The 12,756-nt window shown below is 38.8% G+C and overlaps 2 protein-coding genes across 16 annotated transcripts in view; one reads left to right on the top strand and one right to left on the bottom strand.

Moving 5' to 3' along the window:
- The window catches only part of PPFIBP2 (PPFIA binding protein 2), a 108,141-nt gene extending 99,974 nt beyond the window's left edge, over nt 1–8,167 (top strand). For 14 of the 15 annotated variants that reach the window (XM_033006777.2, XM_042784747.1, XM_033006775.2 and 11 more), the window contains 7 exons: nt 199–287; nt 1,096–1,218; nt 1,889–2,014; nt 2,840–3,028; nt 3,417–3,587; nt 5,169–5,234; nt 5,889–8,167. In XM_033006777.2, the coding sequence (XP_032862668.2) occupies nt 199–287; nt 1,096–1,218; nt 1,889–2,014; nt 2,840–3,028; nt 3,417–3,587; nt 5,169–5,234; nt 5,889–5,960 (836 nt within the window). In that variant the 3' untranslated portion in view covers nt 5,961–8,167. The remainder of the gene's footprint in view (nt 1–198; nt 288–1,095; nt 1,219–1,888; nt 2,015–2,839; nt 3,029–3,416; nt 3,588–5,168; nt 5,235–5,888) is intronic. The other variant, XR_004409114.2, reaches the window with a different exon arrangement.
- LOC104363070 (NADH-cytochrome b5 reductase 2) overlaps nt 5,725–12,756 on the bottom strand; it is a 15,812-nt gene continuing 8,780 nt past the window's right edge. Inside the window, 5 exon segments of the mRNA XM_042784883.1 lie at nt 5,725–8,865; nt 9,382–9,613; nt 11,395–11,494; nt 12,336–12,366; nt 12,368–12,419. Of these exon segments, the coding sequence (XP_042640817.1) occupies nt 9,441–9,613; nt 11,395–11,494; nt 12,336–12,366; nt 12,368–12,419 (356 nt within the window). The 3' untranslated portion in view covers nt 5,725–8,865; nt 9,382–9,440.

Below are 12,756 nucleotides of genomic sequence, written 5' to 3'. Positions count from 1 at the left end.
CTCAGTCACACACTGCCTGTAAAATATCACAGGGGTAGGGTGGCCAAAGCTGGTTGGTGGGAATTGCTTTTCGGCTTCTGGTAAGAGGCTGTTCCTTCTGAAAGGTGCGTAGGTAGAACGAGCTCCCTGAAAGCCTCAGAAGCCACCGGCCCAGACATGATGGGAAGGGTGTCATTCTCACTGTTCTTCTATCTGCAGGATGGCTTGATGATATTGGTTTACCTCAGTACAAAGACCAGTTTCATGAATCCAGAGTTGATGGGAGAATGTTGCAGTACTTAACTGTGGTAAGCTAAAACCTTTTTTCCTCAGTTTAACTAATTTGTGCTGTCTAGTGCGTGGTTCCTGCTCCTGAGGTATGTAAATCACAGGCTATGTTATAGCAAACTTCTGCAATGCCTTTCTTTCAATATCACGTAGCACATCATGATTACAGGTAAAATGACCCATTCTCCATGCAGTTGCTGGAGTGTGGTGTTCTCCACACCCAGTTAGCAACAACATATAGTAAACTAAAGATAAGCAGCAAATCCAGTAATTTGTACAGCTCTGACGACCACATTAGCAGCAAACCATGCGCTACACCTAGTCACTGAGTCTTCTTACAATCCTTCTGCCCAGGTTTGGATAATTGTTTGATTTTGTTAACTGTGCTAAGCATTTTTTTTTTTCATCATTTAGCTGTTATCAAAAGTAGAGCCTTGACTATGCTGCTGAAGGAGCCTTTGTTAGAGGAGCCTGGTCCCTACTGTTCCATGGTTAGGGAGGTGTTGCTGCAGTGATCCTACCCACAGCAGGATCTTAGCCCAATCAGAAACAGTCCAAGGATTTTAAGACTATCCATGAGCCTGGATTTTACTTGATAGGCTACAGCTCTCCTTCATTTTTTAGCCAGGTCTTGATATGGTGCAATATTTAAAAAACACACATACAAAACCAACCAACGCCACCCTCTTTAAAATATAAACTTTTACCTAAACCACAGTTACTGTGGTTTATATAAAGCTACATAACAAGCTTAAAATCTTTCTTCTTGGGGAAAGTACCTATGCTGGTATGTATTCGGTGCCACCTACAAGGCTCTCTCCTTTCCAGAATGACCTTCTCTTTCTGAAAGTCACCAGTCAGCTGCATCATCTGAGTATTAAGTGTGCCATTCACGTGCTGCATGTCAACAGTTTTAACCCCCACTGTCTACGCAGAAGACCAGTTGAAGAGGTAAAAGAATGTTTAATCAATTTAAACAAGCACTAATTACCCAATTCCAGCCAAAGGGGATAGAAAGTTAACAGCGTACAGTGATACAGCAGGGTCACTGCTACCAGGGAATTGCATCTAATGCTGCTTTCCAGCTCTGGAATGTAACAACTGATAATAAAAATCCACTCAGTCCTTAAGTGCTCGAGCCACTTAGTAGTTGAATCTCATGCACTTCCTTTTAGAATTTATTTGCTTAGCTTAAAGAAGTGAATTAAACTTCTGAGAGAATAATTTGGAATGGGTTTTATTTGCCTGTCCTAATTTTTAACTGTGAAAGACTGAAAGACTTTTTGCCTTACCTGGTCAGCATAGCTTATTTTCTTAATTATTGAAGACTAATACTGTTGTCAGAATGCTCCCTTTTTCACACCTAGCACTTGCAATCTCTACTGTTACACTACTTGATGCAATATCTGGGGTGTCATCTGCACTGGACTGTGCCATCTCCTCAGAGGATGTCTGAAAGCGGCCTTGAACAGAAACAACACCTTAGCATCAGGGAAAAAATACTGCTTTTCCTCAAAGAGGAGGAATAATGTGGTTTTTTTCTGAACTGAGGATATATATTGTGAACATGCAGTGACAATGCAGGCTACAGTGTCTTCATCTTTTCTGGTTACTTTAACAGAATAGCGTTTCGCCTTCTGAAGTAGTTCAGTGGTCCAACCACAGAGTGATGGAATGGCTCAGATCAGTCGATCTGGCAGAGTACGCACCAAACCTTCGAGGAAGCGGAGTGCATGGTGGCCTGATTGTAAGAACGTGGTTTAACATTTTACTACATATTTACTAAAAATTGACAGACTGTAATATAAAACATCTTTTCTCTGGTGTTTGTCAAACAGGAGGGAACAAATACATCTGCCATATGACAGCATGATCAGGCCTTCTAAAGAGCCCCTTTATCTGATCCATGCCTCTTAATTTTTACAAAGGAAAACTAAAATTAAAAAGGAACTGCTAAAACATTTTTATAATCGAGGCTGAGCTGTGCATGACTGTTTAACAGCAGGACATAAAAAAACCCAAACTGTACAGTGGAAAAGTTACTTATTGATAAGGCATCATTGAGTGTTTCTCTGAGTGGTTTTAATATAACACTGAGCCACAGCAGAGTTGTCCTGAACTTGCAGCAGGCTTGCCAGCAATCAGGAATGACGCTTTTTAAAATTCAAAACATTCAGAACCATTTGCAGCCCAGTAAAGTCAGAGTTCTGAAATACCATGATTCTAGTGCTGTAAATTTTTTGCAAAAAATAAATAGAAAAAATTGTGCTAAGATGAAGTTTATACTTTGAGTAGAGCAGAAAATTCTGAAGACGAATTTGTTCAATTCAGACATATTTATATTTTTAGCAAACCTTATACATTTGCCTGATCATGCTCTGCATTTCTTAGTGCCTACTTTCATCTATTTCCAATTCAAGCCCAAGTGAGCATCATATTGTGAGTTATAAAAGGTCTAATGTAGATAGACAGCGTAGTAAGAATGAGAAATTCCTCTGGTAAGCACTGTAATGATTTACTATTGCAAATATTTAACCATATAAAAAATAAGTATTCTGCTGGTTTTTATTAGATTCTTGAACCTCGCTTCAACGGTGACACACTGGCAATGCTGCTGAATATTCCACCTCAAAAGACCCTACTGCGACGCCACCTAACAACCAATTTTAATGTATTGATTGGACCAGAGGCACAACAAGAAAAAAGAGAAGTAACAGAGTCAACAGCATACACAGCTCTGACCACCACTGCCAAAGTTCGGGTACGTACCACTTTCAAAAAGGAGACAGGTCAGACTTCCTCTGCCCTGTCTTATAAAGCAAATAAGGGACAAGCATGGGCAGGGAGAGGTCAGTCCTGTTACTGTTTCCTGAATTCTAGAGAGCAAAGCATTTCATTTGTTATCTGTTTAAATCAGCTTCTGAAATAAGCATGGAATCCCTTCTGCCTTTTCTTAGAAAGGACACTATCTAAATGTATTCACCATCAACTGTAACTGCCAATTGGAAAGCAATCAAATAAATTTAGTTCAGAATCTCTGTACTTGAAGGACTAGGGTATAGCAGTAAATCAAAAAGGAGAGGATTTTGAATGTTTAAGAGACAACCTTATCTTTCTTATTCAAAACTTGTTGTGTTGTCTTATTTTAGCCAAAGAAACTTGGATTTTCACATTTTGGAAACTTAAGAAAAAAGAAATTTGATGAATCAACAGATTACATTTGTCCTATGGATACAAACCCAGCTGCTACGAATGGTACTCAGAAAAACTATGGTGGCTACAAAGGACTTAGTCCATTCCCTGATAGGGAACTGGATCAGGTGGGACAGACAGACTGACGCCATTCTCATCTCATCCTCCCCATGCATTCCAAAGCTTGCAAATAACCAAACGTCAGCATGTAACAAAGTATTTGCTACATCCGCATGAACTTACTGAGAACATATTGGCTATGGACACTGGAAACAGTTCTGTGCTAAGAATGTCGGGTTAATTTTTTTAATCAATCAACATCATAATAAACTCCTCCATCTGCAAGCCCTTTTTCAGGAATTTAATACCTTTTACACTATGAAGATCAATGTATTTTGACAATTAATTAAGGTGGTGGTTGCAGTAAACACAATACTTTTGTACTTCTAGCTTTCATAGTCTCAGTATGGCACACTACTTTTTTCATTATCTTTATGGGTGGTTTTTAATGTAATAAATTTATTTGGATTAATTTGTACAAAGCTATCAAGTTATATATTACAGTACAACTGGACTGTATATTTTTAACAGACATTAATCAAAGAATCCAACTGAATTTTTCTTTCATTATGTACAGTGGGAACTAGTTACACTTAGTATATGTGAAAACAATGCATCAGTAATGAACAAGATTATTAATAAACCAATACTTAAATAATTCACTTTTGTTATGTAGTAGTGAACTTGTGGATGAAACTGTCTAGACATCATACAGACAAATGCTGAAGACTAAAACCCATCAAATTTTATTCAACTTTGCTGTTGTGTAAAGGGATGTAAACCCTGAAAAACGGGGCTCCTGGAGGCTTGTGTGAACTCTGGCAACACACAAGAGCCAGACAGAGGCAGCTGGGGTAAACTGTCTTATCTCCAGTTTTTATTTCACCTTAAGTGAGATAAAAACATTTTAAGCTTGATACGAGAATGGTCACAAAATTGAAAAGTAACTGTGGAAGTATTTTTCAATTGCATGGTTTACTGCATCTAACATCTCATTTGTGTTCATTGTCTAACCATTGTCTTTTTCAACATCCACCTACAGTATTTCAGTCTGAAGCAGGGCCAGTACCACATCCTGACGGTAGCTTAGCATGGATGTCCACTTGCACAGTTAAGAGTTGCAAGCGAACGCATTAACTTACCCTGCGCTGCTGTTCAAGCGTTACAAAAACTGGATTTTTCTCTAGGAGCATGGCCTTACAATTAAGCACGACTTCTGAGCCTGTGGTCATGCAGTGAAGTCTCAGTGCCCTAGAACAGGTACCTTTTCATATTAGAATAGGGAGGACTGTGTCGTGAAGGACTCGTACTTCTGGCCTGTGAAAGAAGACTACCAGAAGGGTTACAACATCTGGAAAACATTACTCTTCATTGATACTATCAGTTAAGCTTTTTCTTTTCTTGTGTGAATTACAGCTTAAGTTTCATGGAAGCAATCTCGCTTAATCAGGATTCACTCTTCCTATTGTTAAATGTGTTTTCACATACCTGATAGCATGGAGGCATTTTCATCAACATACAGAAATCAGAGCTTTTAAACTCTTCATGACTTCATTTGTCCAGGCACAGATACCTCCCAAAGATGCATGTTGAGTGAATAAAATTGCACATACTGTCTGATTTGAACTAGTTCCTGAATACTTTTACAGATGGAACATTCAGAAGGAACAGTAATGCAAATAGGGGCTCTTTCACAAGGCATAAGCCATCTTACGGTATGTACTAATTTCACTCTCGTTTTAAAGTCACAAATGTATTATTCTGTTAGAATTTAGTGAAAGTTGGTCATTGCTAGTGGTAGTTAAGAGTACGTGGGTCACTGTTCTTGTTAAGTACCTCTTTAGAGCCTGGTTGCACATTCACAGTCCGAAAAAAACCCTGCTTTTAAGTCACACTAGAAATTACGTTTCTTTTAAGCCTATTTTAAGTTTTCATGAGCTCTGCTATCTCTGACCTAATGAGAGATATTTATGCCCTTAAATGAAAACAATCCTTCAAAGATTTTGCAAGTAGCCACTGTCAAATGCCTCAGTCACAGCAAAGTCTAGCAAAGAGATACAGACGTGAAAATTTACACGACCTAAAACTCCTTGGAAAACAAACAAAGATCACTATTAAGTTCTGACTCCATAGCAGGTAATTTTAAAAAAAAAAAAGTTGACTGAAAGGTATGGCGAAGAATTACATAAAATCTGAGAGAATTTATTCAAACAAATAATAGTTTATTTAAACCTGCATTCAAGAAATTCCTTTTAATTTTATGTGGCTCTAAACCCTTCTGTTGTGAATCTGATCTTATTACAGTGGATTTCTTTAACTATAGGCCTCTAACTGAATATGCTTACTTGTTCACATCTTGTTTTTTTCAGACAATGTTAAGCCAAGATGAAATGCTGAATGACAGCAGATTTTTAACACCTACCTTTGAAGACTGGAGATGATATTTCTACATGACCAAGAACACTAATCATACCTCATGCCTGTCCCGAGGGGTGGCCAGGAGAAGCTTGATGCTGTAGTGCAGAAAAGCTTTACGTCTTTTCTGCCAATGAAACTTGCCGCACAGCATTTAATCTTGTCGATGTAGCAAGACATTACAGGTAACTCTCCTCTGCACTATTCTTCATTTAAGTGTTGAGAGAGAAGTGGTTCTCATATCCAGTCTGGGATGCCAAGACTGGCAGTACGTTTTACCTTTTGTTCAGTCGTCTTTTACAGGTTATGTTTATGTACTGTTACATGAAAGATCTTTTGTAATTTTTTATTTTTATAACAAACTTGTAATGCAGGAATCATTAACACTCTATTTTACCATGTGGACTAATCAGAGCCACTTAGAAATGCAGATGGATGCTGGTGAGTGCAGTAAGTACTACTGCAGTCCTGTCAGAGGCTGTTTCCCGTAAGAGGATTTTAATCTCATCCCTCTCATTAGCACATGCCCTGCCCTCTTTTTGTCTAAGTGCGTGCAGTGTAGGATGGGAAGAATGGAACATAATACTGTCTGTCAACCCTGGCTTTTATCAGAAGGATGGCAAGGTGGCATCTTCACAAATCTTGACCTAACTGAAAACGATGCTGAACAACTACAGCAGGAAATGTAACTTAAACTGCCAGAAAAACTGACGGACTCAAAAGCTGGTGTTTCATTTGAAGTGATTTTTTTTTTTAATCATGTTATTTTTACGTGTGTACTAAGATGTTCACTGTCAAGGAGAAATCACAACTAATCTAACTTTAAGAACAGTGTTTGCTGCACTCTGTAGGGGGGAAGGGCAACAGAATTTCTGGCATGATCCATTGTTTAGTTTTAAATGACAGTTCTTTAACTAGAAGTATTGAATTGGCTCTTTCTGTGCATTGACATTCTGTCTAAAAGGGCCAGCACTGACGCACATGTGCAAGCAGCAGGATCTCCATACGCCTTCTGGACAGAGTGGTTCAGACAAAGTTTTCTGAGCCCCATACCTAGTTGCTCTGAAAGATGGTACTGGCTCTCAGGAAGCCAGGAATGGTAATAAGTCTATTTTCTTTCAGTAGTCACACCTAATTAAATATATGGCTGCAAACAGTCCTGAGGACTGGAGATTACAGTGGAAACACTTTTGTAACATTTGCATGAGAACTGGTGATGTTGTAAACAATATTGCTGTTCACTTCCAGTTCCCTCTCCATTCCAGCTACAGATAGATTTTCATAGAAAATTTAGCAATAGGAGACAAACCTTACTGCTCTGTGATGGGTAAAATATGACTCAGGGACATCAAGCAAGTTCCATAATAAAACAAGTTATTTGTTTCTTTGAAACCCCTGACAAAATAAATCTGTTGCTATTCTGCTGAGCTAGGCAAGACTGCAGCACTGTAACAGAGGGAAATACGGCCTCTTACTACTCCCCTGAGGCACCATTGAAGGGTGGAAGGGTCTCCTTTACAGTTACTTGGGGCAGCTGTTGACGTGTGTCTCATGGATTATTAAGGTATTAACATGGTATCTTAGTAAATAAGGAAATGCCAGAAAAGAAATCTTAATTGTAAAGAAAAAACTTAGTATATATATGGATGGTTTGTGTTATTCTCTCCTTGCTGGCTGCAGGGTGTTGGTTTAAAGGAGCCTGAGGGCAGGTCACCCCCAGCTACAACCCTCCCAGGTGAAGGGGAAATCTCTGGTACTCTCCAGAGCTAGCAGTGGCACTTTTTAAAGGTGACCTATTCTAGTCCTCGCTCCATGAGGGACACTACTCTGTATGGTCAGATTTTAAAAGCTAAATACGTGATTTAATTGTCCAAAATTATAACACCAAGGCATTTTTTTTTCAGTCACTGAACAATTAAATGATAATGGAAAATCCAAAAGGTTGAGAAGTCAATCTACACATCAGCAAACCAAAAATGCTTAATAAAAGCTATTAAATATACCAGTCAAGTCCATCTCCAATCAACACTAGTGACCAGATCATGTACTAAGGGCATCTGAAATACTTTGTCAGGTTAATTAGCTAGCAAACTTATTACAGCACTGCAAGTAGGATAAGCTGCTCCAACAGAGGCAGCCTTAACATCACTGGTATATTCCACTTGGATGTTCAGATTTCTTTTGATGATGTATTTATAACTCTGTGTTGTGCTAATTTGGCTGTGAATGGTCAATCTACAAAATTATTGATTTTTTAATATATATATATGATAAGAAATCCTAATTAGCATAACACCAGCATAAATGCTTATTTTTTGACTTATGAATAAATTTTGAATGTTCCTCCATCTCTTGCTGACTGTGGAATGATTCTAACACAAAGACATATGGTTGATCTCTCATCAGGGACAGAATCACAGTCTGAATCCCTGTGTCTTTGCATTGTTGCTACAAATGTAACTGATGAAGTACAAATCCCCATGCCAATTTTTAACTAGTAAATTCCTTTTGTTTTGCTTTAGATGAATAAAAATAATTAGTAAACATATTCACTAGCATCTGAAGAATCAAGTCTTCCAGCTCAGGGATTTGTCAGACCCTAAAACAAATGTAGTATAAACAAATACCCAGAAATTAACATGCAGTACTTCAGTCATTGAAGACTAAGAATTAAATGCTATGTGTGGTAAAAGCACTAAGATGAGGCAGTAGGTGAGTAGAAGATCAACTCAGCATAGCTTACTAGAGGGAGTGAGAAGCTATGTTCTTTTGAGAAGCAAAGGAAATTTCTGAAACTGCCCAAAGAGCAACACTACGCTTAGAGAGTGCGCTTAGAGAGTGCCATTCAGACGGTGCAACATCACTGGATAGTTGTCTGTAGTGGCAGCCCAGCGGTTCCACAGGGAGTTGGCAGTGACTGTTTAGCTAAGGCTGTTGGAAGTCAGCATGAAGTTATGTCATCCTCCCAGACAGATTTTGCACTAATGAGAATTTCTGCTACAGTAATAAGCAATTTGCATGTTACCCAAATTCTGTTCATTTTTCAATAGCATACTGTGATTTCTTTCTTAGTCCCTGAGAAAGGGCTGTAAAACAGCATTTAAAAACAAACAAAAACCACCCAAAAACTGTTCTTTGTACTCTCCTTCCTCAGGATTCACTAAATGAATTACATATAGAGCACAGTCAAATCATCCTAGTCCAGATTTATAGCCCTCTCCCAAATTCCATACCCATGTTAACAAACAAGTCCTGGTTACACTTTTTTTTTCCCAGAATTAACATTTCATACTAACTTAACTCTTAAGTTACTTCCACACAATTCAAGATGATCTTTCAAGTTCTATAGTATTAAAACACACAAAGGTCATTATGAAAAACTATAAACCACAGAAATTACATTAAGTGGTTAAAAACACACACACAAAATACTGCACAGTTACATACCAGTTGTTCCTGTAGGAAAATATGCAGCACTTTCGAAAAGGTATCAGATGACATCAGTGTTAATATGAAAATGCCCTACTCTTGGGATAGCCCAGTTTGTCCAGGTTGGGCTGACATGCAAACTGAATCACAGGTGGGGGCCCACACATGAGAATGAGCGTCTCGCTGCTGGGGGGAGGGAGGTGGGTTTTAATCATGTCTGCAGTGACGAAGCCAGAACCGTACTTCCAATCTGAAAGAAAGAAATTTACACTATTAATTTCAATCTCTGGACAGTCTGAAGCCTTTTTAAACTTCATATGCTGTACTCACAAAGTAGCTGAAGAATCAGCAAAGTTATGCCACCATCACTGCAAGCCAAGAGAGGGCTAAATCTCTCACGGAGCTCAAACCTAGTGGTCCCCTTGGATAGGGACAACTAGCACCTGGACAACAATAATTGGGCTGATAAGACATGAAAGTCTGTGAAGAAATGATAGATTTAAAAGAATTTGGATGGCAGGTAGGAATAATCAGGAAGAGTAAATCAGCTTTTTCAGTGAAGAGAGGTCATGGAAAGGCAGATGTGCAGAGAGAGATACTGAGACCCGTGCCACCCAACACATTAAAACTGGAAAAGTGATCAAGCGACAAAGTTTGATGATGACAGGAGAAAAAAAAAAAATTGAAGAGAGGAAAGAAATGCTAAATGATTTCAAGCAGCAGTACTATTGAATGCATCTGCCATCTTAAGTGAGCCAAGTAGGAAAAATAATCCTGCCTTCATGTATAAAAACACGTGCTTTAAGCTCATTTCTCAGGGGCTATGAAAATAGCAGCAGTCAAAAGGCATGTGAAATGTTAAGAAGTATCATGAAAGGAAAAGCGAACACCATGTCAAAGTAAAAATACAGTTTGCCTGCATCTTGACTACTGCTGTTGAGTTCTGATCTGCTCAGCTCAAAAAGGGCCATGGCAGAGCTGGAAAAGGTTGGGAGAACAACGATGAGCAAAGGTATGTAACCACTGCCGTGTGGGGGAGACCAACAATGCTTAGTATAGAAGAGATGGGGCAGCAGGAGTAATTGATAGATTTCTGTAACACTGGTAACATTGATAGGCACCTATTCACACTCTTCCAACACAAGAATTAAGAGGCAAATGCAAACCAGAGGAAGTCATTCTTCATACAAAAGCGCTAATCCTATGGAACCACTAACAGACTGCCAAAAGTCTCACACAAGCTCCAAAGGAGATGCACTAAACTCTTACAAAAGCAGACCACTGAGGGTTATTATATCTGTAGAGGTATATTTGGCTCAGAACTGAGAAATACTGAAGACTGGAAGAGTATCAAGACCTGCAGGTTACCACTCTTTGGCCATGGCTACTGCTGACAACAGGTACAGAACTTTGATCTGACTCCGTTTGGCTCTTGTGTCTGTTAAACAAAAGTCTGTATCACTTACAACATCAGCAAACACAAATACCCAAGTTTCAAAGGAGATCCAGTACAGTTTAACTTCTCCCTCCATTTCCAATTCAGTGCTACACCAGACTACAGCTAATGCTTTAATCTATACACATGGCAGCTCTGTTTTACTAGAATCTAATCTAGAGCTGCTGCAGAGCAAAAGATGTGCATGTACTATTTACAGGTATTAATCAATTTAATGCCAACAAAATGCTAACATAACCTGATTCAGGAGATAGCCTAAAACAGAGCTGTGACTTTTACTGGTAATTCCCAAAACCTGGCACATCCTGAAATAGGTCAAAAGATCCACTGAGGAACATGTCTGACCCAACAGGAGTTAATTATTAGTTCACACTTTTAAGGCCCTGGTTTAGATCACTTTTCAGAACAGGTGTGTGGCAAGGCTTTTATCTGAGGGGCTGGGGGTATCTCTGTTGTTTAAAAGTGTAAGATAAGATGACTTTGTATTAGATACTAATGGCCCCTTGAGCAAGAGGGAAACTTTGACTGTTGTAGAGATGAGCAGAGGCATTTCCAGCACGTACCACCAGCCTTACCCTGTGGAGGTCTGTCCAGTGCATACCAAAGCATGAACTGATCAGGATGCCTCTTAGCAATGTCTTCTAGCTCAGCTCTCAGTAATATATCTTTTTCTGTCTGCAAAATAAGACTGCTGTTTAGCTCTAAACCATCTCAAGATGCCCTCTAATGTGAGCTCACCGGGCATTCAACAAGACAAATGCAGTGATAACTCATTCAAACCAAGAAAGTGATTTTTTCCCCCTTACATAATAAGTATTATCATTACAGGCTTCTGTACATTCAGATTAAAGAACAGCAAACTGTGATACTTGATAGCCACCTAAACACTGTTTTAAAGATGGCAATTTGAACAACTTTTTAATCCAGGCTAAAATCACAATTAGTTGGATTTGTCTCTGACCCTGGCAAATACAGCCCTGTACCAGCCTGGTGAAGGTTAACTGTAGAAACAGATCAACAGAACAAAACCTTGTTTCCTTGAAATCAGTAAAGGAGTAAAATGAGTAGAGGGATCAGGATCTGTCCACACTATTTATTCCCTAATATAGGAATTAGAGAGTAAAAGTGAAACTATGAGGAGCCATCTTCAAAACAAATAAAAGAAGATCATGGGAACTATGACGGCACCACACAAGTATTTATAGAGGGCCTTGTGGATAATTTTTTAATTCAGTTTCTCCTCAAATCTTTTTAACCCAAGACAATATATTAAAAGCTTACATAAAAACCATTTCCTGCTCCTCCCTCTACCGATCATTCTTAAATGTGCTATCTCAGAACATATTGTCTCATAAATGGTTGGAATAAAATACAAACCAAAGACACTGGAAGAGTAGGAAATATGCAAACCATTATTTTCTCTAGGAGACAACGTCCCATCAGTTTAAAAAGCTCAGAGACCAGCAAGAAAAGCAGGCCATTGAAGAAGGACAAACAGATGAGTTGGTATACACACCTGATTAGCAAAAAGAAGGTAACATTTTGTGGTCTTTAGGATCATTTGTGATATGACGAATCAGCTGCAACATAGGAGTTATTCCTGTTAAAAAATAAAGTGGTTAAAAACCAGGTATTTCTTTCTATGGCTGCAGTTTCAGTATTAATGCTGCCTTCCTTCAGTCTTCAGTGGGAGCTTAGTTTGCACTAGATACCTCTGAATTTCTAATCCATGCCAAATGCAGAGGTTGGGGGTTTCTATTATCAGAAATAATTTCAAAACAAAAACAAAACCACAATACCTGTATCAGGGGCTTTCCTCTTCGTCACTCTCTATCACATACAGAAATTCTACCCTCGAGACATTCTCCTAAAATATTTTTTGGCATTGAGACTGAGGCTCAGAGAGGTGAAGTGACTTCTTTGAGGTCACACAGTTA

Source organism: Tyto alba, unplaced genomic scaffold (assembly GCF_018691265.1).
Source record: "Tyto alba isolate M040663 unplaced genomic scaffold, T.alba_DEE_v4.0 Super-Scaffold_8, whole genome shotgun sequence".
Classification (NCBI taxonomy): Eukaryota; Metazoa; Chordata; class Aves; order Strigiformes; family Tytonidae; genus Tyto; species Tyto alba.
Note: the sequence above shows the minus strand (reverse complement) of the source record. Positions and strands in the feature narration are given on the sequence as shown.